Here is an 18,567-nt window from a genome sequence, read left to right on the forward strand (position 1 = left end):
AAAAATGGCCAAGATGGAGAATTATTTCAAATAAAAAAATTTAACTGTGAGGATTTTTGCTTTAAAATATGTGCACTAAATATTTCCCATTACAGACAGCTGGACCTTGTAACTCTGTCATTTAGGAAAAAAACCATTAAAGATGATATTCAGAAAAAATTATTTTCTAATTGTATTAGGGACCCCCTTTCTGGAAAGCAAATAGTATTTAATTATGACACAAAGCTTGATTGATACAAATATATAAAAGAATTATTTCTTGAAACTTCTTTCCGGAAGATGGTTATGTACATGTTATGTAGTCAGGTAAAACTGCTGAATATATAGACCAAATATATCTGATAAACTGATGACTAAAACTATAAATATCATAATTTCTATATTTATCCATTATTTATAAGCAAACTACATTAAACTTGTGCTAAAACAATACAATTTAAGGGTTAAAAACTAACTTTTCTACTTCAGACTTTTTTTTTTCTTTTTTTCTTTTCTTTTTAAAAGCGACATGACCTTCCCTGAGATAAGCAGGAGAGGCGAGCAGCAAGACCAAGGGCTTTCTAAGGAAGGAAAAAATATGCATCTGCTCAGTTTGGAATTTTGAGTTGTGGCCATAAGTTATGCAGCTTCTGTGGTGAGCAGACAGGGGACAGGGGTGGGTTTGGACCTCTCCTTCTTTTAGTAAAAGGTAGAAAATGCAATAACAGGTTAAATAGTATTATAAAGATGATGTAGAAACAGAAAGGGTTAAGTCCCACATTCTATTATTCATCCCTTGATAGATAGCCAAAGGCTGCAAGCCTGAGCACTTGTAAATAAAAGACCTTGAGAAAATATAGACTGCTGACTCAGGTGCACTGAGTAAACAATCTTTGAGCTAACTCTTGCATCCACTTAGAAAAATAAAAGTTAGTGAATATTTATATGTCAAATTCCATAAAAATAGTTCAATTTGTATTTATTGTGTATCTTGTCATTAAAAACTTAGGTTTTTGTCTGAACCATGGCTCTGGGTCCAGGTTCCAACTGAATATATCAAATAAAAACGTCATTACCATTCCCCACGCAGACGGCTAATCGAAGCAGTTCGGTGAGGAGGCAATGGGGACAACTGTGTCAAACAGTGGATATTTAAAAATAAATTATGATCCATGGCCCCACCAGGTCCAACTAGAAAGACTAATAATAGCTAGTCAGCTAATTTGGGTTTTAATAAAAGACTACAGTCCACACTTGGAGATATTATTAGATACTGTCTATAAATTTTTAAAAATATGCCTTTGTGAATCACCTCTGTGGTGATCGTGCAGTTAACATAGAATGCATGATAATTTGCTCCATTCAAAACATTGGATATTGGCACTAAACATGTCTATCGTTGTAAGTTTCTAATTTCTGGGTTTTGTTTTTCTAATTAATGTAAAAGTAAAAAACCTCTGGAGACAGGCCAAAAATGTTTTAAAATTATTTTAAAAAATATTTTGGAATATCTACATGTAACACAAATGTAAGATTTCCATTAAAAAAAGTTATAACTCTTAATGTATTAGTGTCTTTTAAGATGATTCTTATGGTACCCCCAGACAGTGGTGTAAAAGCTATGGCTCATCAAAACTGTTCCACTTAAACTGGGTAAAGTTTCAAATGTTTCTAATGATTCTTTATATTGATTTGGCTGTAGTCACTGGCATCTTTTTTTTTTTAAGTTAATTTTTAAATTTTTTTTTCAGTTACAGTTGGCATCATTTTTATTTTATATTAGTTTCAGATGTGCAGCATAGTGGTTAGACATTTATATACTTAATGCACTGATTACCCCAATTAGTCTAGTACCCACCTGGCACTATACATAGTTGTTGCAACATTATTGACTATATTCTCTATGCTGTACTTTACATTCCCATGACTATTTTGTAACTATTAATTTGTATTTCTTAATCCCTCCACCTTTTTCATCCAACTCCCCAAACCCCTCCCCTCTGGCAACCATCAGTTTTGTTCTCTGTATCTATGAGTCTGTTTCTGATTTGTTTTTCGGTTTATTTTGTTCTTTAGATTCCACATACAAGGGAGAATATATGATATTTGTCTTTCTTAGTCTGACTTATTTCACTTAGCATAATACCCTCTAGGTCCATCCATGTTGTTGTAAACGGTAAGATTTCAAATTCTTTTTTATGAGTGAGTAATATTCTGTTACATCTATGTACCACAATTTCTTTATCCAATCATCTATTGATGGACATTTGGGTTGCTTCCATATTTTGGCTATTGTAAATAGTGCTGCAACTTTAATTGCCTGTATATACACTGTCATAATATTAGTAATACATACCTATAGATATTTAAAAGCATTTACAAATGATAGTAACTACTGCTTAACATTAAAATGGCCTGACATTCTTTTCTGTGATAATAACACCAGTTTCCATTAGAAAAAACATTAAATGAGAATGAGCTGGCTATTTCCCATGTGTCCTTCCATATCTACTCTCCACCCTTCTTCTGCTCTGTACCCTCCAGGCTGGCTTTTGTGGACTGCATCAATGGACTCGCATCCTTCAGCTTCTGGCTGGATGCAGCTCAGGAGAGGCATCAGGGGACAGGGTGAGGGGAGAATGCAATTGGGCATTTATTCCCCTGATACCTCCTTGCTGGGACTCAGGTTACCTGCAACCCTCAGGGCTCACCTCCCATAAGGTGGTCCATTTCTACAGCTGTGTTCTCCACATCTGGCAACAGCTTCCTCCCCTTGCCCCTTAAGGCCTAGGCATGGTAATGGCTTCCAGCTGTCCCTATCCCCAAGGTGCTGCCCAATACCTATTGTTTCTCTTAATCCTGCTCAAACCTTTGTTAATAGTTCCTTCATTAAGCTCTTCCTAAATTTCTTCCTTTTCAGAGTATCTCTCTTTTTCTTGCTGGGGCTGCTACTGACACAGAGTCTAGGCCAAACTTATAGAGTTAGGTTATTCCATTCACTGTCTCCCAATTTTATGAACGTCTTTCTAAGATACTAGGTATCATATATTTTTGTATTCTTTGAAGCCAACTTTAGGCATCTTGAGACAAGAGTCAAAACCAGAAAAGAGAAAGATTCTGAATTTTTAGACAATACTATCCAAAATAATCTTCAGAAATGCAACATACAACATGGTCCATCAAAGACAGCAAAAAACAAAACAAAAAACTATTAAAATAAGGCAAAAAAAAAAAAGAGAGAGAGTTAAGTTTAAAAACTAACATAATCTCATAACCTTAAAAAAAGTATTTTTTATTTTTTCCATTTTAGATCTACAATAATTTAGTTAAGGAACAAACTAATGTGCACTCAATAGAGACCAAATTTCACGCTTGGGACAGGAAAACCAAAGATGAGTGTGGGACCTCTTGTTAAAAAACAAGGACAATTTCAGAAGTACATGGTGGTATAGTCACAAAGCCACATATACCAACCCAAAGAAAGGTCTGCTAAAAACCAAACAGACAATTTAAACATGAAATGATGACAATAACAAACCATTCATAATAATCAGTTGAACCTAAAAAAGGTTATACTATTACTTCAAGAAATATGAACTATGCTTTTAAAAAGGAATATATACCAATAGTAATCAATTAACTGGTGCTCAGTTTAACATCAAAAAATGAGGTTAGGGCCAGCCGAGTGGCGCGATGGTTAAGAACTGGCTTGGGACGCCAGAGGGCCCCGGTTAGGATCCCACATATGAGGGCCAGTGACACTGCCCTCTACAGCTAAGATGCTGAACAACAGCTCAACCTGGAGCTGCGCTGCCTTGAGTCGCCGGTGACGGCATAGGCTGCAGCCCCTGTGGCAGTGGGTTGCCATGGGCTACCTTGTGTAGCCAGCAGCCAGCGTGAGCGGCCAGCAGTCGCAGTGAGTAGCCGTCCAGAAGCCGGCGACTGATCTGCCTTGCCCGGGAAGAGCGTAATGATGGTGCCAACTTGGGCCAGTGGGGCAACGTCCTCCACAACTAGACTGAAGAACAAAATGAGAGCAACTTGTCTGTTCCCCTGCCCCCATTCCCCAGCGCTGTTCCCATCCCCACAATTCCCCAATAAAAACCTTAAAAAAAAAGAGGTTAGAAGCAGTAAAAAATGAGTTACTGATTTTTAAAAATAAAACATTAATTGTTTAGTTGATATGCCTTCTCTTTCTTGAGAATTCAAGCTATCAGCCTGAGATACAAAAAATACTTTTCTTTCTAAATTGATGTTATGAAATGCCAAATCTTAGGCCAGAGGATAATTGATAAAAATGGAATTTAGACTGACATGAAACTTGGCCTCCTGGGGGAGAGGTCCCTAAAAGTTGACCTTCCCCTCCCCATCTTACTGTGTGCACTGGTCATGGTCACCTGGGGTAGTGGCCAAGCACAGAGCCAGAGTATCTCTAAGAGTGTGGGAGGAATTCACAGGAGGACGGGAGGGTATAAATTCTCCCCATGAGAATGACATACGTTCTGCCCCTGGCAGAAGCCTTTCTCTACAGGGGCATCATTTACATCCCGGGAGGAATTTGGGAGACTTGGGAAGCTGGTCCTCTAAGAGGACATTGTGTTACCACTTTATTCGACTTTATGTTTTCACTTTCATATGCATCTGTATCTTTTGTCATTATAACAACAAACACAACCTTTACGTCCTCTTTTGGCATCTTTCAACATTCATATCACTCTCCAGTTGTGCAACAGATGCACAAGAATCCTTGGTTGTCCTGTGCAGCTGAGGATGACATGGGCATGGACCAGTGACCACTGCATATTGTGTATCTCTCTCCCACCTGCAAAATGGCAGTTTAAAACAACTATCCTTGCTCTGTCCTTTCTTCACTGCTATTTGGTATGGTATGGTGGCTAACATTACCATTAGCCACAGGACTATGAGGAGCTTATTTGGGCCTGGATGAGAGGACTTCACAACTCCCCAAAATTCTGGATCTGTGGCTGGCTGCAGTAATGGTTGAGACTCTGGAATGTCTGCCTTTGGGGAGGGATAACAGCATTTTCAATCATATGTGGGAGAGTTTAATTTGGGAGCATTTTTTTTTTTAAAGACTATTGGGGAATTGGTGGAAGGGAACAGACAAGTTGCTGTCCTTTTGTTCTTCAGTCTAGCTGTGGAGGACATCACTTCACTGGCCCATGTAGGTATTATTATTGCGCTCTTCCTGGGTGAGGCAATCATTCGCCGGCCATTGGATGGCCGCTCATGATGGCTCATGGCAGCTCATGAAAGCACATGCCTGCTCCTGGCCAGCCCCCCTGCAGCCTACACCGTCTCTGGCGACTCATGGCAGCCCAGCTCCAGGTCGAGCTGTTGTTCACCATCTTAGCTGTAGAGGGCACAGCGTCACTGGCCCTCATGTGGGATCCGAACCTGCTGCTCAGAGCTGGCGTCCCAAGCCAACTCTTAACCGACACGCCACTCGGCCAGCCTGGGGGCATCTTAACCGACACGCCACTCGGCCAGCCTGGGGGCATTTTAAGAGTGTGTATGTGACAAGAAAAGGGTGGACTATAATAGACATTTGTTGTTTTGCGTCCATCCAGAAATCAATCACTCTAATTTTGATAACAGTCCTGGATTTTTACTTCTGTTGGAAGTGATTTACACTGCTGCTAGTCAATGGGTGGCAGGAAACTATGTAAGAATCATCAAAAGCTCATGTATCCCAAGTCACTGATCAATTCAAGGGTGGTCATGTGACCAATCAGAGCCAGTAGCACATCATAAGGTCTATGTGGGGACTTATGAATCAGAGGCAGCTCTCTCCAGCTGGTTTTGAACCACAGAGGCTGTAAGGTTCTGGTACTGCCACTATTTTTCCACTTGAAAAACTGCAATAACCCAGAGGAAGCAGAATTGAGATGTGGGGAGAGAACAAAGCCTGGCAGCGAGATTTGACTTCCCACATCAAATGATACCTGATGTCACCCTACGCCTGGAATTTCAGGTGTGTGAGCCAATAGGTTCCTTTTGCTTAGGCCAGTTTGGTTTGGGTAAGCCTCTTGCAAGTAAAATCCCTACATTGTAAATAAATTAAAAAAACAAAAACAATAAATGAGTTGTGACTTTGATAATGTATTATAAGAAACTTCATAATTTTACAGGCAACTCTAATAACCTGATACTTAGCAAATTTTAGGGATTTTGTCCCCTCTTGAGTTTGGGAGAGCTATTTGTTTTTTACCAAAGCCAGAATACAGGAATTTGGTATTATTCCTTGTACCACGATGATGGTAAACATTTTGTACCTCAAATTGTTCTGAAAAACTATGCTTTCCCCCATCCTGTTTTCTTCATTTCTCAAAAGGAACTTCCTGACATTTAAAATATTAAATAATAAATTTACGTTTGCAGATGGACAAAACAGCGCTCAGATTATGAAAACATGGCAAAGTAGGAGATGAGGTCAAAAGTTGAGAGCAAGGGGGAGTGTCAGGCTGAAATTGGGAACTGGAGAGGTGGGAGAGGCTTAGAAAGGTTGCTCTAGCTATGAATTAGATGGAGTCAGCTGGGGATGAAGGCGAGCACTCTGGGGCAGCCCTGAGTGTCTAGATGAGGTCTGAAAGCATGGATTCCCAAAACTGGAAAAAATTTCAGTGACTCTCCTCAGCCACACGCCATACATGGCTGTTGAGCAGCAGAAATGGCCATGGGCTCACCAAGGTCTGGCGAGGGGCTAGATAAGTGTGCCAGGGTCACAGAGGCAAGGCTCCCAGCATGCTCTAGCAAAGCGGAAGTGGGTGACCAGGACACACAATGAACACCTAAAAGGGATTCCATGTTGGTGGGATTAGCTCAGGATTCTTTTAAGAGCAATTACAAATTTCACTCCTCTTTCCCACGTCTCAAAAAGATTGAAACTGGAGATGGGATGACTTCTGAAGAATAAGAACATACGATGTGTTAGAAAGGGTACAAAGAAGTACAATCTAAAGCCTTACGGTTATTTTAAAAACAATTAATAAAGTTGAATTTGAAATAATCTATGACAGTCTTACATTTTAGGAATTAGGAATTTTCAGTTGCTTAAAAAAAATGATTGATGCATAATGCGCAACTGCCTTCAAGGCATTGTTCTCTATATGAGACACGCTGTTCTTATCTCACAGTTTCTAAGGTGGAGAGGGATTTAAACCAGAGGTAGGGCTGCCTGAAACATTGGCAAGAGGCAAAACAGCTTCCTGCACTGCGTGGGTGTTCCAAGCTCCTATCTCTTGTGGTCCTCTAGTATTTGTCTCCCATTAATCTTATTGGTGCATGTCTCGGCCAGGTGTATAGAAAAGGCACCTAGGGACAGGCAGGTATGGGCAGGTAAACACAAGAAGGGACAATAAAGGGAAGGTCAAGGAGAGCCTCTGCCTATTGAATCAGCAGGGTTTGAAGTAGTCAAGGGGACTAGTGTCCTGAATAGTCCCAGGACGAACCTGGGTGCTGTCTGACCCCACGATCCTGATGTTTGATCCCCAGGCATTTCTGTCTCTCTCTCTCTCATGCCCAGGACACTGGAGTCCATGGAATCCATTTTGTGCCCTTTGGGAGGACTCAGGTGAGCTGTCTGCCTGACTTATTGTAAGGGGTCCTCCCTGCCCCACCTTTCCTTTTTCATCCTACTTCCTCACAAATTCTCTGAAGGCCCTGCCTTGCCTGGAACCTATTTGTCTCTTCTGCAGTACAGAAGCTGTCTACAGTCCTATCTCTGAGGTTCAAGTTCCCCTAAAATCACTGACAAGGAGTGGTAGAGACCACTTGTTCTCAGCTCTGATTAGGAATTTTACCCATGAAGGCTGCTAATTCAGATACCATTTACTGCTCCTTCTCTGCTCAGCCCTTCCTGGTGTGGTCCCGCTTTGTTCCCAGAATGCTGTGTGCAGCTGGCATCCTGCTCTCTGGTTACAGCCCGCTGTGGGAACTGAGACTGTCAAGGCTCTTAAGTTATCAAAGACATTGCTAGCTATAGAAAAGGCTTGATTATTCCTCCGGACCCTATATTTATCTTAAAATTGTTTTCTTCACTACACCCTGGTGTGAATTATTTTCTAAAATACCAGTAAAGTACTAAAATAACTCCCCCTACATCTCAGAATACTATGAAGCATTTTTTTCTTTTGTATTGAAAAAAAAAAAAAAACCAACCAATCCTGTGTACGCTGTGAATGACAAGTCCCTAATCTGGCATGTTGAGGATGATAAGGTAGCTTTAAAATTCTGGATTTTAAGATTGAAAATGCTTTTTAGGGTCCTCTCTACCTCCACCTCACCCACCTGTTTGTAAATTGCACAGGTATGAAATTTTTACAGACCTGCCCAAAGAGACACCAGGACCAAGATGGGTTTAGATGAGCCACAGTTTAGGTTAGAAACCAGCTGTAGTGTTTAGAATTAGGAATTTGTTTAGATTTCTACATCTTAGTGGCCAGTCTAAATCATAGCATCATCATGCTGTGAAGCACTGGTTGTAGAAATAAGCCACAAACAACCTTGGAATAATAGCCAAGTCAACTCATTACATAATGTTATGTGAAATTGGAAAGGTCAAGTCATTTTTTTTTTTCAAATAAATGTTTAATTTAGGCCAAATGTTTTTAGAGATGATTTAACTGGGAGGCCTATTCATGCATATGGTTCTTTTTTACTTTATTCTTAGAAAAGTAGGTCCTTTAAAATTATTTCCTCTTTTAGGCCATTAGAAAACCATGTTACAAGCAAAATAAACTATAATTTACAGACTATTGCAGAAAAATCCCTATAACTTTTTTTAACCAAAACAGAACTCTGAGCCTTCATAGTAACATCTAACAAAGATGCTAGGAGTGAACTAGGATTTTTTGCATTGGATTCAATCTTCTTGCTTATAGCATACCCACCATTTATCAAGCTTATTTTAACATCTGGCACTGAACCGAAACAGGAGGGGGAAATGACATTTCTTTCTTTGTATCTAAAATCCCACCTAATAGTAAAAGGCGATAGGTCAACTTTATTAAATATCGGGTTGTCAGAAAAAGTCATGACATATTTTTTCTATGTTTTTCGTTACAAAAATGTGTCATGACTTTTCCGACAACCCAATAGTTATTAGGCAGAAAGCTATGCTGAATGCAAAAAACAACTTGAATCTCATCAATTATGAATCATGGGACCAGGGTAGCTGTGACCACTGAACCCATGTCAATATGAAGAGCCCACAGAGAATTCTTAAACATCTTTGAGATCCATGAAGTTCTCTTTAGATGTTAGAGTTTTTATTCACTATTTATCCTCCCTAGTATGAATATGGTAAATTGATAGTAGTAATTATGAGGGGTTTTTTTTTACAAATGTTAAAGCGTTTGACAATTTCTCTTGTCAATTACAGTAATAACTTACAATAGCACATCCAAAAGGCCTAAAAGTAATACCAGCAACTTTCCTTCTACACAGAGCATCCAAGACAAAAACCTCAAACTGGTTAGGCCTAGAATCACCAAACACACCTGAACAAATTTGGGCAGATGAAGAAGACACAGTAAGAGATGGTACACCAAGTGATACAGAGTAACACACCGACTTTGGTTAGAATGCAAGATTATTTTTCACAACCCACAAATATTCCTTTGTGACTTTAGAAGCCTGCCCTCCCTCCTACCTCTCTAGTCAGCATGCTTTCCTGTCAGCCATCACATTCAGGACAGCTTTCTGTCTATCCCGACATGCTCTCTGGGCAAGGGAAGCCTAGTCCAAATAAATCTCATGTCTACTCAAGTCATATTCCATAAACAACCTTGGCAAAGCCTAACCCATGCTTTGCCATATATTGAAGCCTGTGGGAAACTCTCCCCAGCTGAAGCCTGTGTGCAGGTTAAGTCTCTGTGCATACAGGTAAAGGACTAGCTTAAGTAGCAACTTTGAGGACAAAGAAAATGCACACTGGTTTAAATGCGCTTCCTGTCATCAGGTACCACAGATGCAAACAAACCTGGCGACATCATACCTTTCTTCCATTGAAACTTCTTTCATCTGCTGGTGTGGTTTGGTGCCCTCCATTTCCCTGATGCTCACGGCATAGATCTTGGTGGTGTAATCAATGGCCTTTTCTCTGGCAACGTCGCTGTCATAGCCTCAAACAACAGAAAGAGATGGGGGACTGAGTTGGTTTGGCGGGGCTCGGGAGGGGGTGTGGAAGCAGGCGCGGCTGGGGCTCACCTCCATCCTCTTCTGCATCAGTGTCTGACTCCTCGCTGTCCACCAGCTTGCTCTCCTGGGTCCCCACAAACTCCCTCGTCCAGATCATCAAGGCTGTGTCAGCGCCGCCTACCGTGAGCAGCACAGAGTCGTTGTGCAGCCATCTCACGTTGGTGACATGTGCGCTGTGCCCCACATACTTCTTGAATCTTGCGTGCTGGCCCTGTAAAGCCAGAAATTGGCAATTACCCCATCTGGTGTCTCATTGTTCACCCACGTTATTCTCTAGAGTGGCTTCTACCCGGTACAAAAGAAACAGCTCATTTAAGTGCCAATTCCCCTACATTTCTCTAGACTGTAAGCCCCATGACGGCAGGGGCTAGGTCTCTTTTCCTCTAAAACATTAACTGGCTCATCATAGATCCTCAGTAAATAGTTTGTGAGGGAATGAATGAAATGTTAGACTACAGAACCTATTTCTGGGAGCGTAGGGAAGTATAAAAAGCTTGTTTCTGTCTCTCTCAGATATCAAATGTGCATTCTGCACAGGTCTCTAGTGTAAAGTCCTGATTGTGAGTCTGGCTGACATTTGAGATCAGATATGTCCTCCGAGTCATTTCTCACAGTGGTTTGTGTACCAAAGGGCACACTACGATCCAACAGCAAGGGACTTATTATAAACCTGGGGCCTCCAGTAAGGTTTACAGCATACAAAACATTTTCTGCCGTGGACACTGGAAATAATTTCTAACATTAGAAACACTCAAATAATTGATTTAGAAACAAAATATGCTCCTTTTCAACAAACACAGCCAAATATACAGGACCCAATTTATTAGCAAATTACTGCAAACTCTTCAGAGTGGCGCGCTTAGGCCGCACTACATTTATCTCCACATGGGGCAGGATGAGAGTAAAATGAGTCCGCAGCTCACTCTGGGGCAGCCCTGACAAGTGGTGGGGAGCTGAAACTGGCACCAGAAGCCAGCTTCCATTTCTGGCTCATGAGCCACAGCCTGGCAAAAACAGCTCTGGTGGCAGCCATTTAGAGGGAGTTTTTCCATCCTCTCAGCAACTCCCAGGAAATACCTTAAGCAATGTGGGAAGCCACGTGTACTTTCTGAAGTCATGAGAGAGCTGTCAGTGTCCCAGATGAAAACTTTATTCAGTAACTGACAGGAGGCTTCCAGAGGGTTTGGACTGGCGCACTGGGGAATCTGAGCCTGACCTGGCACAGACATGCAGCAGGAGACAGGTGCAGGAGAGTGTATGACTTTAAAATACTCCTGGTTGAGATCTGTCTGCATTTCACTGACCCCTACCTGACAGCAGAGTGGAACTGCCCGCTCCTCAGCAGAGTACTGAGTGTAGAAAGCTGGCGGAAGCAAACAGGTAGGTAGCATTTCCGGGCAACCCTCTGGAGCCATTAGTTTGCTAAGCAAATAGGCAGAGCCAAATAAGGATTTCCAAGGGAACCCACGGCGTGACCATGTGAGGTCCAGAAGGCAAGGAAACAAAGAGGACAGTCACAGTGGCTGCAGCCATGTGTCCTGCTGGTCTTCCTCCTGGAAGCAGGAACCAACCCATTATAGGTGCTAAAAACGCAAGCTGGTTTCTTGAAAGGAGGGGAAAGTAAAAGATCTTGAGCTAACCATCTCTATACTCTTACTTATGTGAGGGGACACAGGGTTTCTAGACAGGATGGAAGAAAAAATCCACAAAGAAAGGTTCTGGGGTAAAAAGATCCTACGGTGATCGTAGTGTTTGCAGAGGGAAAGAAAGTGATGCAAAGGAGTGAAAGGGGAAAAATTCTGAGTCACTGAAGTTATTTAACAAAGCCAAGATTGTTCCAGCAAAGGGTGATTCAAGATTCTCAGAATAGGAAGATCACTGCTCCACAGAAGGATGAAGAGAATTCACAGTTATTAGAAGGTTCCAGGAAACCAGCCGCTCCTCCAGCAAAAAGAGGCTGGCAGGGATGTTTGGTGGCTCTCTCAGGGCTTATGAGAAAAGCCTCCTGAAGACCTAGCCCAGCCAGCTGGATGAGCTGCCTTTCTGGGCCACCATGCTAAATGGTGCATTTCTCTTACACCCATCAGGACTCGCTACCACAACTCTCCTCTTCCACTGAGTGCTAAAGAAAAGGAAAATCTGGAAAAAGTCTCCAGAGTGCTGGTTGTTATCTGTTTTTAGGAAATTCCGGAGGCTCTGATGAAAGCTATATACCCTCTCCCCACATTCACAACGTTTTACATACAGTTTCTCTGTGTGTAAAATTTTATGTACAAGGTTCCTCTTTGAAGAACCATTCTCTTGAGTCTTTGATGTTCTGAGAGGGAAGCTTAAGAACTGAAGGATGGGTTTTAAAAATGTAAATAACATGGTGATACTTTAACCTCTCCCATCTAGTGGAAGGTCGTAGCTTTGGAAGGGGAGGGTGGCTCTGGGAAGCAAATGGCTAGCTATACAAATGGTGTCAAAGGACAGACCCACACATGGCTTATGGTACTAGCAAAAGAGGTGGGCTCTGGCAAAGGAGAGTCTATCTCATGGAGGCTGGAGACAATGTGATTGTCAGGGCACTAAGGACCTCATTGAAAAGATTTTAAACTGTAAAACTGAATATATATAAGGGTCCATGATGGTCATGAAAAGAAAAACGCTTGGAAGAGATGCATAGTAACTCATACGAAGGGAGAAGGAAAAGGGCCAAAAGGAAGACACGATCTTAGAGTCTGACAAACAGAACTTGAATTTTGGACACAAAGAGAGCTGTGTGCTGTTAAGATATCATAAGTATCACCAAGACTTGATGACATAGAGCTCAATGCTAGAATACTGCAATGGGACTTCTGTCAGTCCAGCTGGGCTTCCATAGCAAAATATGACATACTGGGAGGCTTAAACAACAGAAATTTATTTCTCACAGTTCTACAGGCTAGGAAGTCTAAGATCAAGGTGCCAGCCAATTAGGTTTCTGGTGAGAGCTTTCTTCCTGGCTTATGGACACACCTCTCACTGTGGGCCCCATGGCCTTTCGTGTGTGTGTGTGTGTGTGTGTGTGTGTGTGTGTGCGCGCGCGCGCGCGTGCGCGCATGCACTGAGAGAAAGGGAGAGCTCTTTGGTGTTTCTTACAAAGGCACTAATCCTATCAGATCAGGGCCCCACCCTTATGACCTCATTTAGCCTTAAATATTTTCATAAAGGCCTTATCTCCAAATACAGTCACATTGGGAGTTAGAGCTTCAACATATGAATTTTGATGGGGACACATTCAATCCATAACAGGTAGTAAACTTTGTCCAACACACCCAGAGCATTAGAGGAGTGAAACTCTACAGCTGGAAATATTCATCAGCTCGGGTCCATGTATTTGGAAGGGTAAGTGTGCCAGAAAAATCAGATTAAAAAAACAAAACAAAAAATAGGAGGGAGAGAAGTGATACTATCAAAGGAGTTTATATTGGTCAGTGATTTTTAAATGCTTTTAAATATGAAACTATTTCTCAATGAAATCTGACATAGTAGAACTTAAGAATAGAAAGATACACAGTCCAATTTAAAATAGTAGACAAAAGATGTATACAAACACTTCACAAATGGCCAAGAAGCAAATGAAAAGTGTTCAGCATCATTAGTCATCAGGGAAATGTAAATTACAAACACAATGAGTTCATACTATCTGCTCCCCAGAACAGTTAAATTTTACCATTCTGACAACCCTGAATGTTGGCAACTGGAACTCTATTACGTTTTTGGTGGGAATATAAAATGGAAATAGGTCTGGCAGTTTCTTAAAAAGTTAGACACATTTCCCCGTATGACACAAAAATTCTACTCCTGCATATTTACTTAAGAGAAAGAAAATATATGCCCATAAAGATTTGTCTATAAATGTTCACACAGCCTTCTTATAATCAGACACTGGGGGAAAAAAATGTGTCCATGGATAGGCGTGGGGATAAACAAACTCTGTGATATGCAAACAGTGGAATTCCACTCAGCTACAAAAAGGAGCAGGCTGTTTGTTATAACACACAACAACATGGAGAAATCTCAGAAACATCGTCTGAGTGAAAGAAGCCAGACACAAAACAGTGCCTACTAGGTTATTCCATTTATATGAAATTCTGGAACAGGTAAAGCTAATTTATGGTGAAAAACATTGGACTATTTTTTTCATCTGAGGGTAGAACAAGGGTAGGGATTGACCCAGAAGGAATCAAGGATCATGAGGAAATTTTCTGGGGTTATGATAATGTTTTATATCATGATAAGTGTTTGGATTATATAGGTGTGTCGGTCAAAGCTTATCAAAAGGACCCTTAACACTTTTGCATTTCAACTGTATATAAATTATACCTAAAAAACCCCACCATAAACAAATGTTGAATTCTAGGTAATGAAATGCATGTTGAATCATTTAGGGGTAAGTATCCTGATGTCTACAATTTATGTTGAATTATAGACTCTAGGTGGTGGGGCTCTAGGAGTTCCCTGTATCATTCTTTCACCTCACTTCTATGATTGAATTTTTTTGTAATAGTGTTAGAAAAAAGATCTTACACAGAAGTTCAATATAGAAAACTACAAAACACAGAGTGACTATAGTTGAGGCAGTGGTGAGGCCTCAGAACCCATCCAGTTGGCCCCTACTTTGTTCCTGGGGTAGTCCCTGAGGACCCTCCTGGAACTCTGGGAGTCTGATGAACACAGCTTGACATTACTGCTCTAGACAGCACACCTGGTCAGGCTGGGGATATGGATAATAAATTTCCAAGACCAACAATAAATCTAGCACAGGGGCATGATACAATGGTATTATGGGGCTGTCAGCTATCTGAATATCTGCCAAACTTTAGTCTACTAATACCAGGGGATCACTGATTTCTTGACTTGTGCTGCTAGCAACCTTATTCAAAAAATGTAGAAGTAGCAAGGAAAATTGCTACCTAGAACTGAATTATGATCAAACAGGAAGAGCTGGTCAGTGACAGTAAAGTGATGGATCACTAGGAGAGGGCCATCAGGTACCTTTGAAGTCAGATAGTGAAGGGAAGACTGGACATAATCAGAAATGAATTTAAGAAAAGGCTACCAAACATTATTATCTGATCAAATATTGGGTTGTCGGAAAAGTCATGACGTATTTTTTTTCTGTTTTTTGTTGCAAAAATGCCTCATGACTTTTCCGGCAACCCAGTATTAACAAATATAGACAGAGGAAGGCATTTAAAGATACCCAAGTAGCTGCAGAAGGAGCTGGTGAGTTCAGGGTTTCAATGTACAAATGACAGAAGGAGGAGCAAATAGCCAAGGATAGACACAAAAGTCTTGCACAGACAACTTTAATATAATTTCAGGAATGTTAAAGTAAAAAACTAAGACAAATGAAAAAGATTATATATATATATATATATATATATATATATATATATATATATATATATATATATATATATATATATATATATATATATATATATATATATATATATGGCTAAAAGAAAAATACAGAAAAGTTAGGAACACTTCTTAGATCAGGTGGTTTAGTATGAACAGAAAGCAGATCTACTCATCTCCTGTATTAAAGAGAATGCTCTTCAAACTAGAAAGGGTGAAACAGAGCTCAGGTACTTGAGCACATGTTCCTTCAAATGTGACCACAGAAAGAAAGTCAGTGATAGCTAAGGAGTTTAGAAACCCCGAGATGTGACCTCAAACTTAAAAACGTTCCTGTATCCAAAAGGGAAAACAAGCAGACTCTGGCAAATATTGATTTGTGAGTTGATGTAATCCCTGGAAAATTCTAGGGTAAATTATTACACAGGAGGTCGATAAGCACGTGGAAAAGAAAGTGATGATTAGTAGGCAGCAACAGGGTTCACTGTGAACTAACCCCATATCTTTTATTGACTGGTTTGTTAAAAAGAGAGATTAGGAATACCAGAGACACAATCAATCTGGCTTTTAGTGAGATATATGCCAAGTTTTTAATGATGTCTTATTGGACTAGAGAGGGAAATGTGAGCACCATGACAGCATACTCAGATAGACGTAAGCATCTGTTAATGACTGAAGAGTTCTAACTAAATGTGTGCATTAAGCAGAATGTCAAATTGAACGGTGGCTCCTGGTGGTGGTATTTGGTTGTTCTGGTCTAAATTTTATTTTCTTTCCATGATGTAGAACTCACACTTGTGAAATCAGAGGATGACGTGATGTTGGAAGGGAAAGTAAATACTTTCATAAAGTATTTAAAAGATGTTGACAGGTTGGAAAAATGAGATAAAATAAACAAGATAACTCTTATTTGGTAAAATTATAAATTTCTGTACTCAGAGTTTAGAAAGTCAATTGTATGAGTACAAGATGGGGGATAACCTGAACATTTTTTTGGCAGTGACATCTATGATTCAATTGTGTAGTGTGGCCGCCAAAAGAGCTGATGCCATTTTAGTCTGATTTAAAACAAATATAAGATTCAAACAAGAAGAGTCCTGCTGGACCTCGAGCTGGTCAAATGACAGCTGAAGCACTGATTTCAGTTCTAAATGAGACCATTTAAAATGAAATTGATAAAATGAAGTGTGCTTAGAGGGAGGGGGCCACTGAAAACCATGTCTCATGGAAAACGGCTGAAGGAACTAAAATGTTTAGGCAAGGGAATGAGACCTCAGGGAATCAAATATGATCTGCCTATATACAGACTGTCAGAGGACTAGAATTATTCAAGGATGATTCAGAAGGCAGAACTTGAGCTGAAGACCAAAATTTTCAGCTCAATATACAGCAAAACATTTTGACAATTAGAGCTATTTAGAAATGAATCAGGCTGCTTTGTGAGGTAGTAAGTTCTTCATCTCAGGAAGTATGCTAGTACACATTTGAAAGACACCAGTCCAAGGCATTCTAAAGAAAACGCTTACTCTGCAGTTTGTGAGATGTTGAGGCCTTTCAATGAGGAATTCCATGCCACCAGAATCTGACTCAGATTAGTAAACATAATGTCATGAAGGTTTTTATATAGCATAAAGAACAAGGATACTGAAAATAACATTATTGATTCCTTATGCCTTCAATATTTAAACATCCACTTAGATACAACAGATAGATTTTTGGGTTATTAATGAGACTGGGTAAGTATATGTAAGAAACATGCACTATTACCTTGACAGGATATGAAAAAAGCTTGACAAAACCAAAATCGTCCCCAGTGGCTAAGAGGGAGCAGTCTTTGGTAAGACTGGCAGCATTTACATCGGTCACATCACTGTGTGCTGGCCAGATCCCCTCACAGGTGGGCCCCAGGACACAGGTCCATGTGTCCCACTCAATCTTCTCAATCTTAAAAAGAAGGAAAGAAAATTCATTCATTTCTGTCAACCTAGAGATCTTTTTGTTTTGTTTAAATGAAAAAATTTGAGGCTGAGTCGTTTGAAATGATGACTTTGCAAACATCAGGCCTTTGTGTTGGGTGCTGAGGTGCACAAGTTCTAAGATGCATTTTTAAAGGGGTATATGGAATATCTTAATGAACCAGCACTGCTGTCAAATATCCATATATTCTTCTCTAGATAAGATGAACATTTTGGAATTGTTGGAAGCTGACAATAATAAAGTTTTTTAGTTCTTACCTGAATACCATTTATCATTACATAAGCCATAAGCTAGAGCAGGGTTTTTCAATGTCAACAATATTGACACGTTAGGCTTTGGTGTCAGGGGCTGGCCTATGCATGGTAGTATGTTCAGCAGCATCCTTGTTCTTCACTCACCGGATGCCAGCTGCAACCCCTCCCCAAGCTGGTCCCAGGCATCATTAAATGTCCCCGGAGGAGGGAGCAAAATTCCCAATGGAAACCACTGAGCTAGATTGATCAATGGAGCTGATCACTTAGCAAACTATTTTTGAAAGTTCCAAGACATAACTTTTTTTTTTTTTTAAGGACTGCTTCTTTGGAGGAAAGAGTAATAAGATTCTGCAGCTAGCTTAATATCCTTTATGCTCTAGAGCAGCGGTTCTCAACTTGTGGGTCACGACCCCTTTGGGGGTCGAATGACCCTTTCACAGGGGTTGCCTAAGACCATCGGAAAACAAAAAGATACTTACATGACGATTCATAACAGTAGCAAAATTACAGTTATAGAGTGGCAACGAAAATAATTTTATGGTTGGGGGTCACCACAACATGAGAAACTGTATTAAGGGGTCATGGCATTAGGAAGGTTGAGAACCGCTGCTCTAGATAGACTATTTTAAAACTCTGAAGAGCTGTTCATATGGTATTGTCATGAGTATACATTTTATCCTTTAAAACTGTTTTGTCTAAAATTCATGGACAGAAAATTCACAATTCACATAGGTTAAATCCTGAT

General features: G+C 40.4%; 1 protein-coding gene across 8 annotated transcripts in view; it reads right to left on the minus strand.

The window, feature by feature from the left end:
* EML6 (EMAP like 6) overlaps nt 1-18,567 on the minus strand; it is a 282,005-nt gene that overhangs the window by 43,652 nt on the left and 219,786 nt on the right. For all 8 annotated transcript variants that reach the window (XR_002126189.1, XR_002126190.1, XM_019662103.1 and 5 more), the window contains 3 exons: nt 17,359-17,535; nt 10,210-10,411; nt 9,998-10,124 (listed from right to left, as the gene is read on the minus strand). Coding sequence is in view for 6 of the 8 variants with exons in the window: in XM_019662103.1 (XP_019517648.1) it covers nt 9,998-10,124; nt 10,210-10,411; nt 17,359-17,535 (506 nt within the window). In the remaining 2 variants the exon portion in view is untranslated. The remainder of the gene's footprint in view (nt 1-9,997; nt 10,125-10,209; nt 10,412-17,358; nt 17,536-18,567) is intronic.

This window comes from Hipposideros armiger, unplaced genomic scaffold (assembly GCF_001890085.2).
Source record: "Hipposideros armiger isolate ML-2016 unplaced genomic scaffold, ASM189008v1 scaffold_366, whole genome shotgun sequence".
In the NCBI taxonomy this organism is placed as follows: Eukaryota; Metazoa; Chordata; class Mammalia; order Chiroptera; family Hipposideridae; genus Hipposideros; species Hipposideros armiger.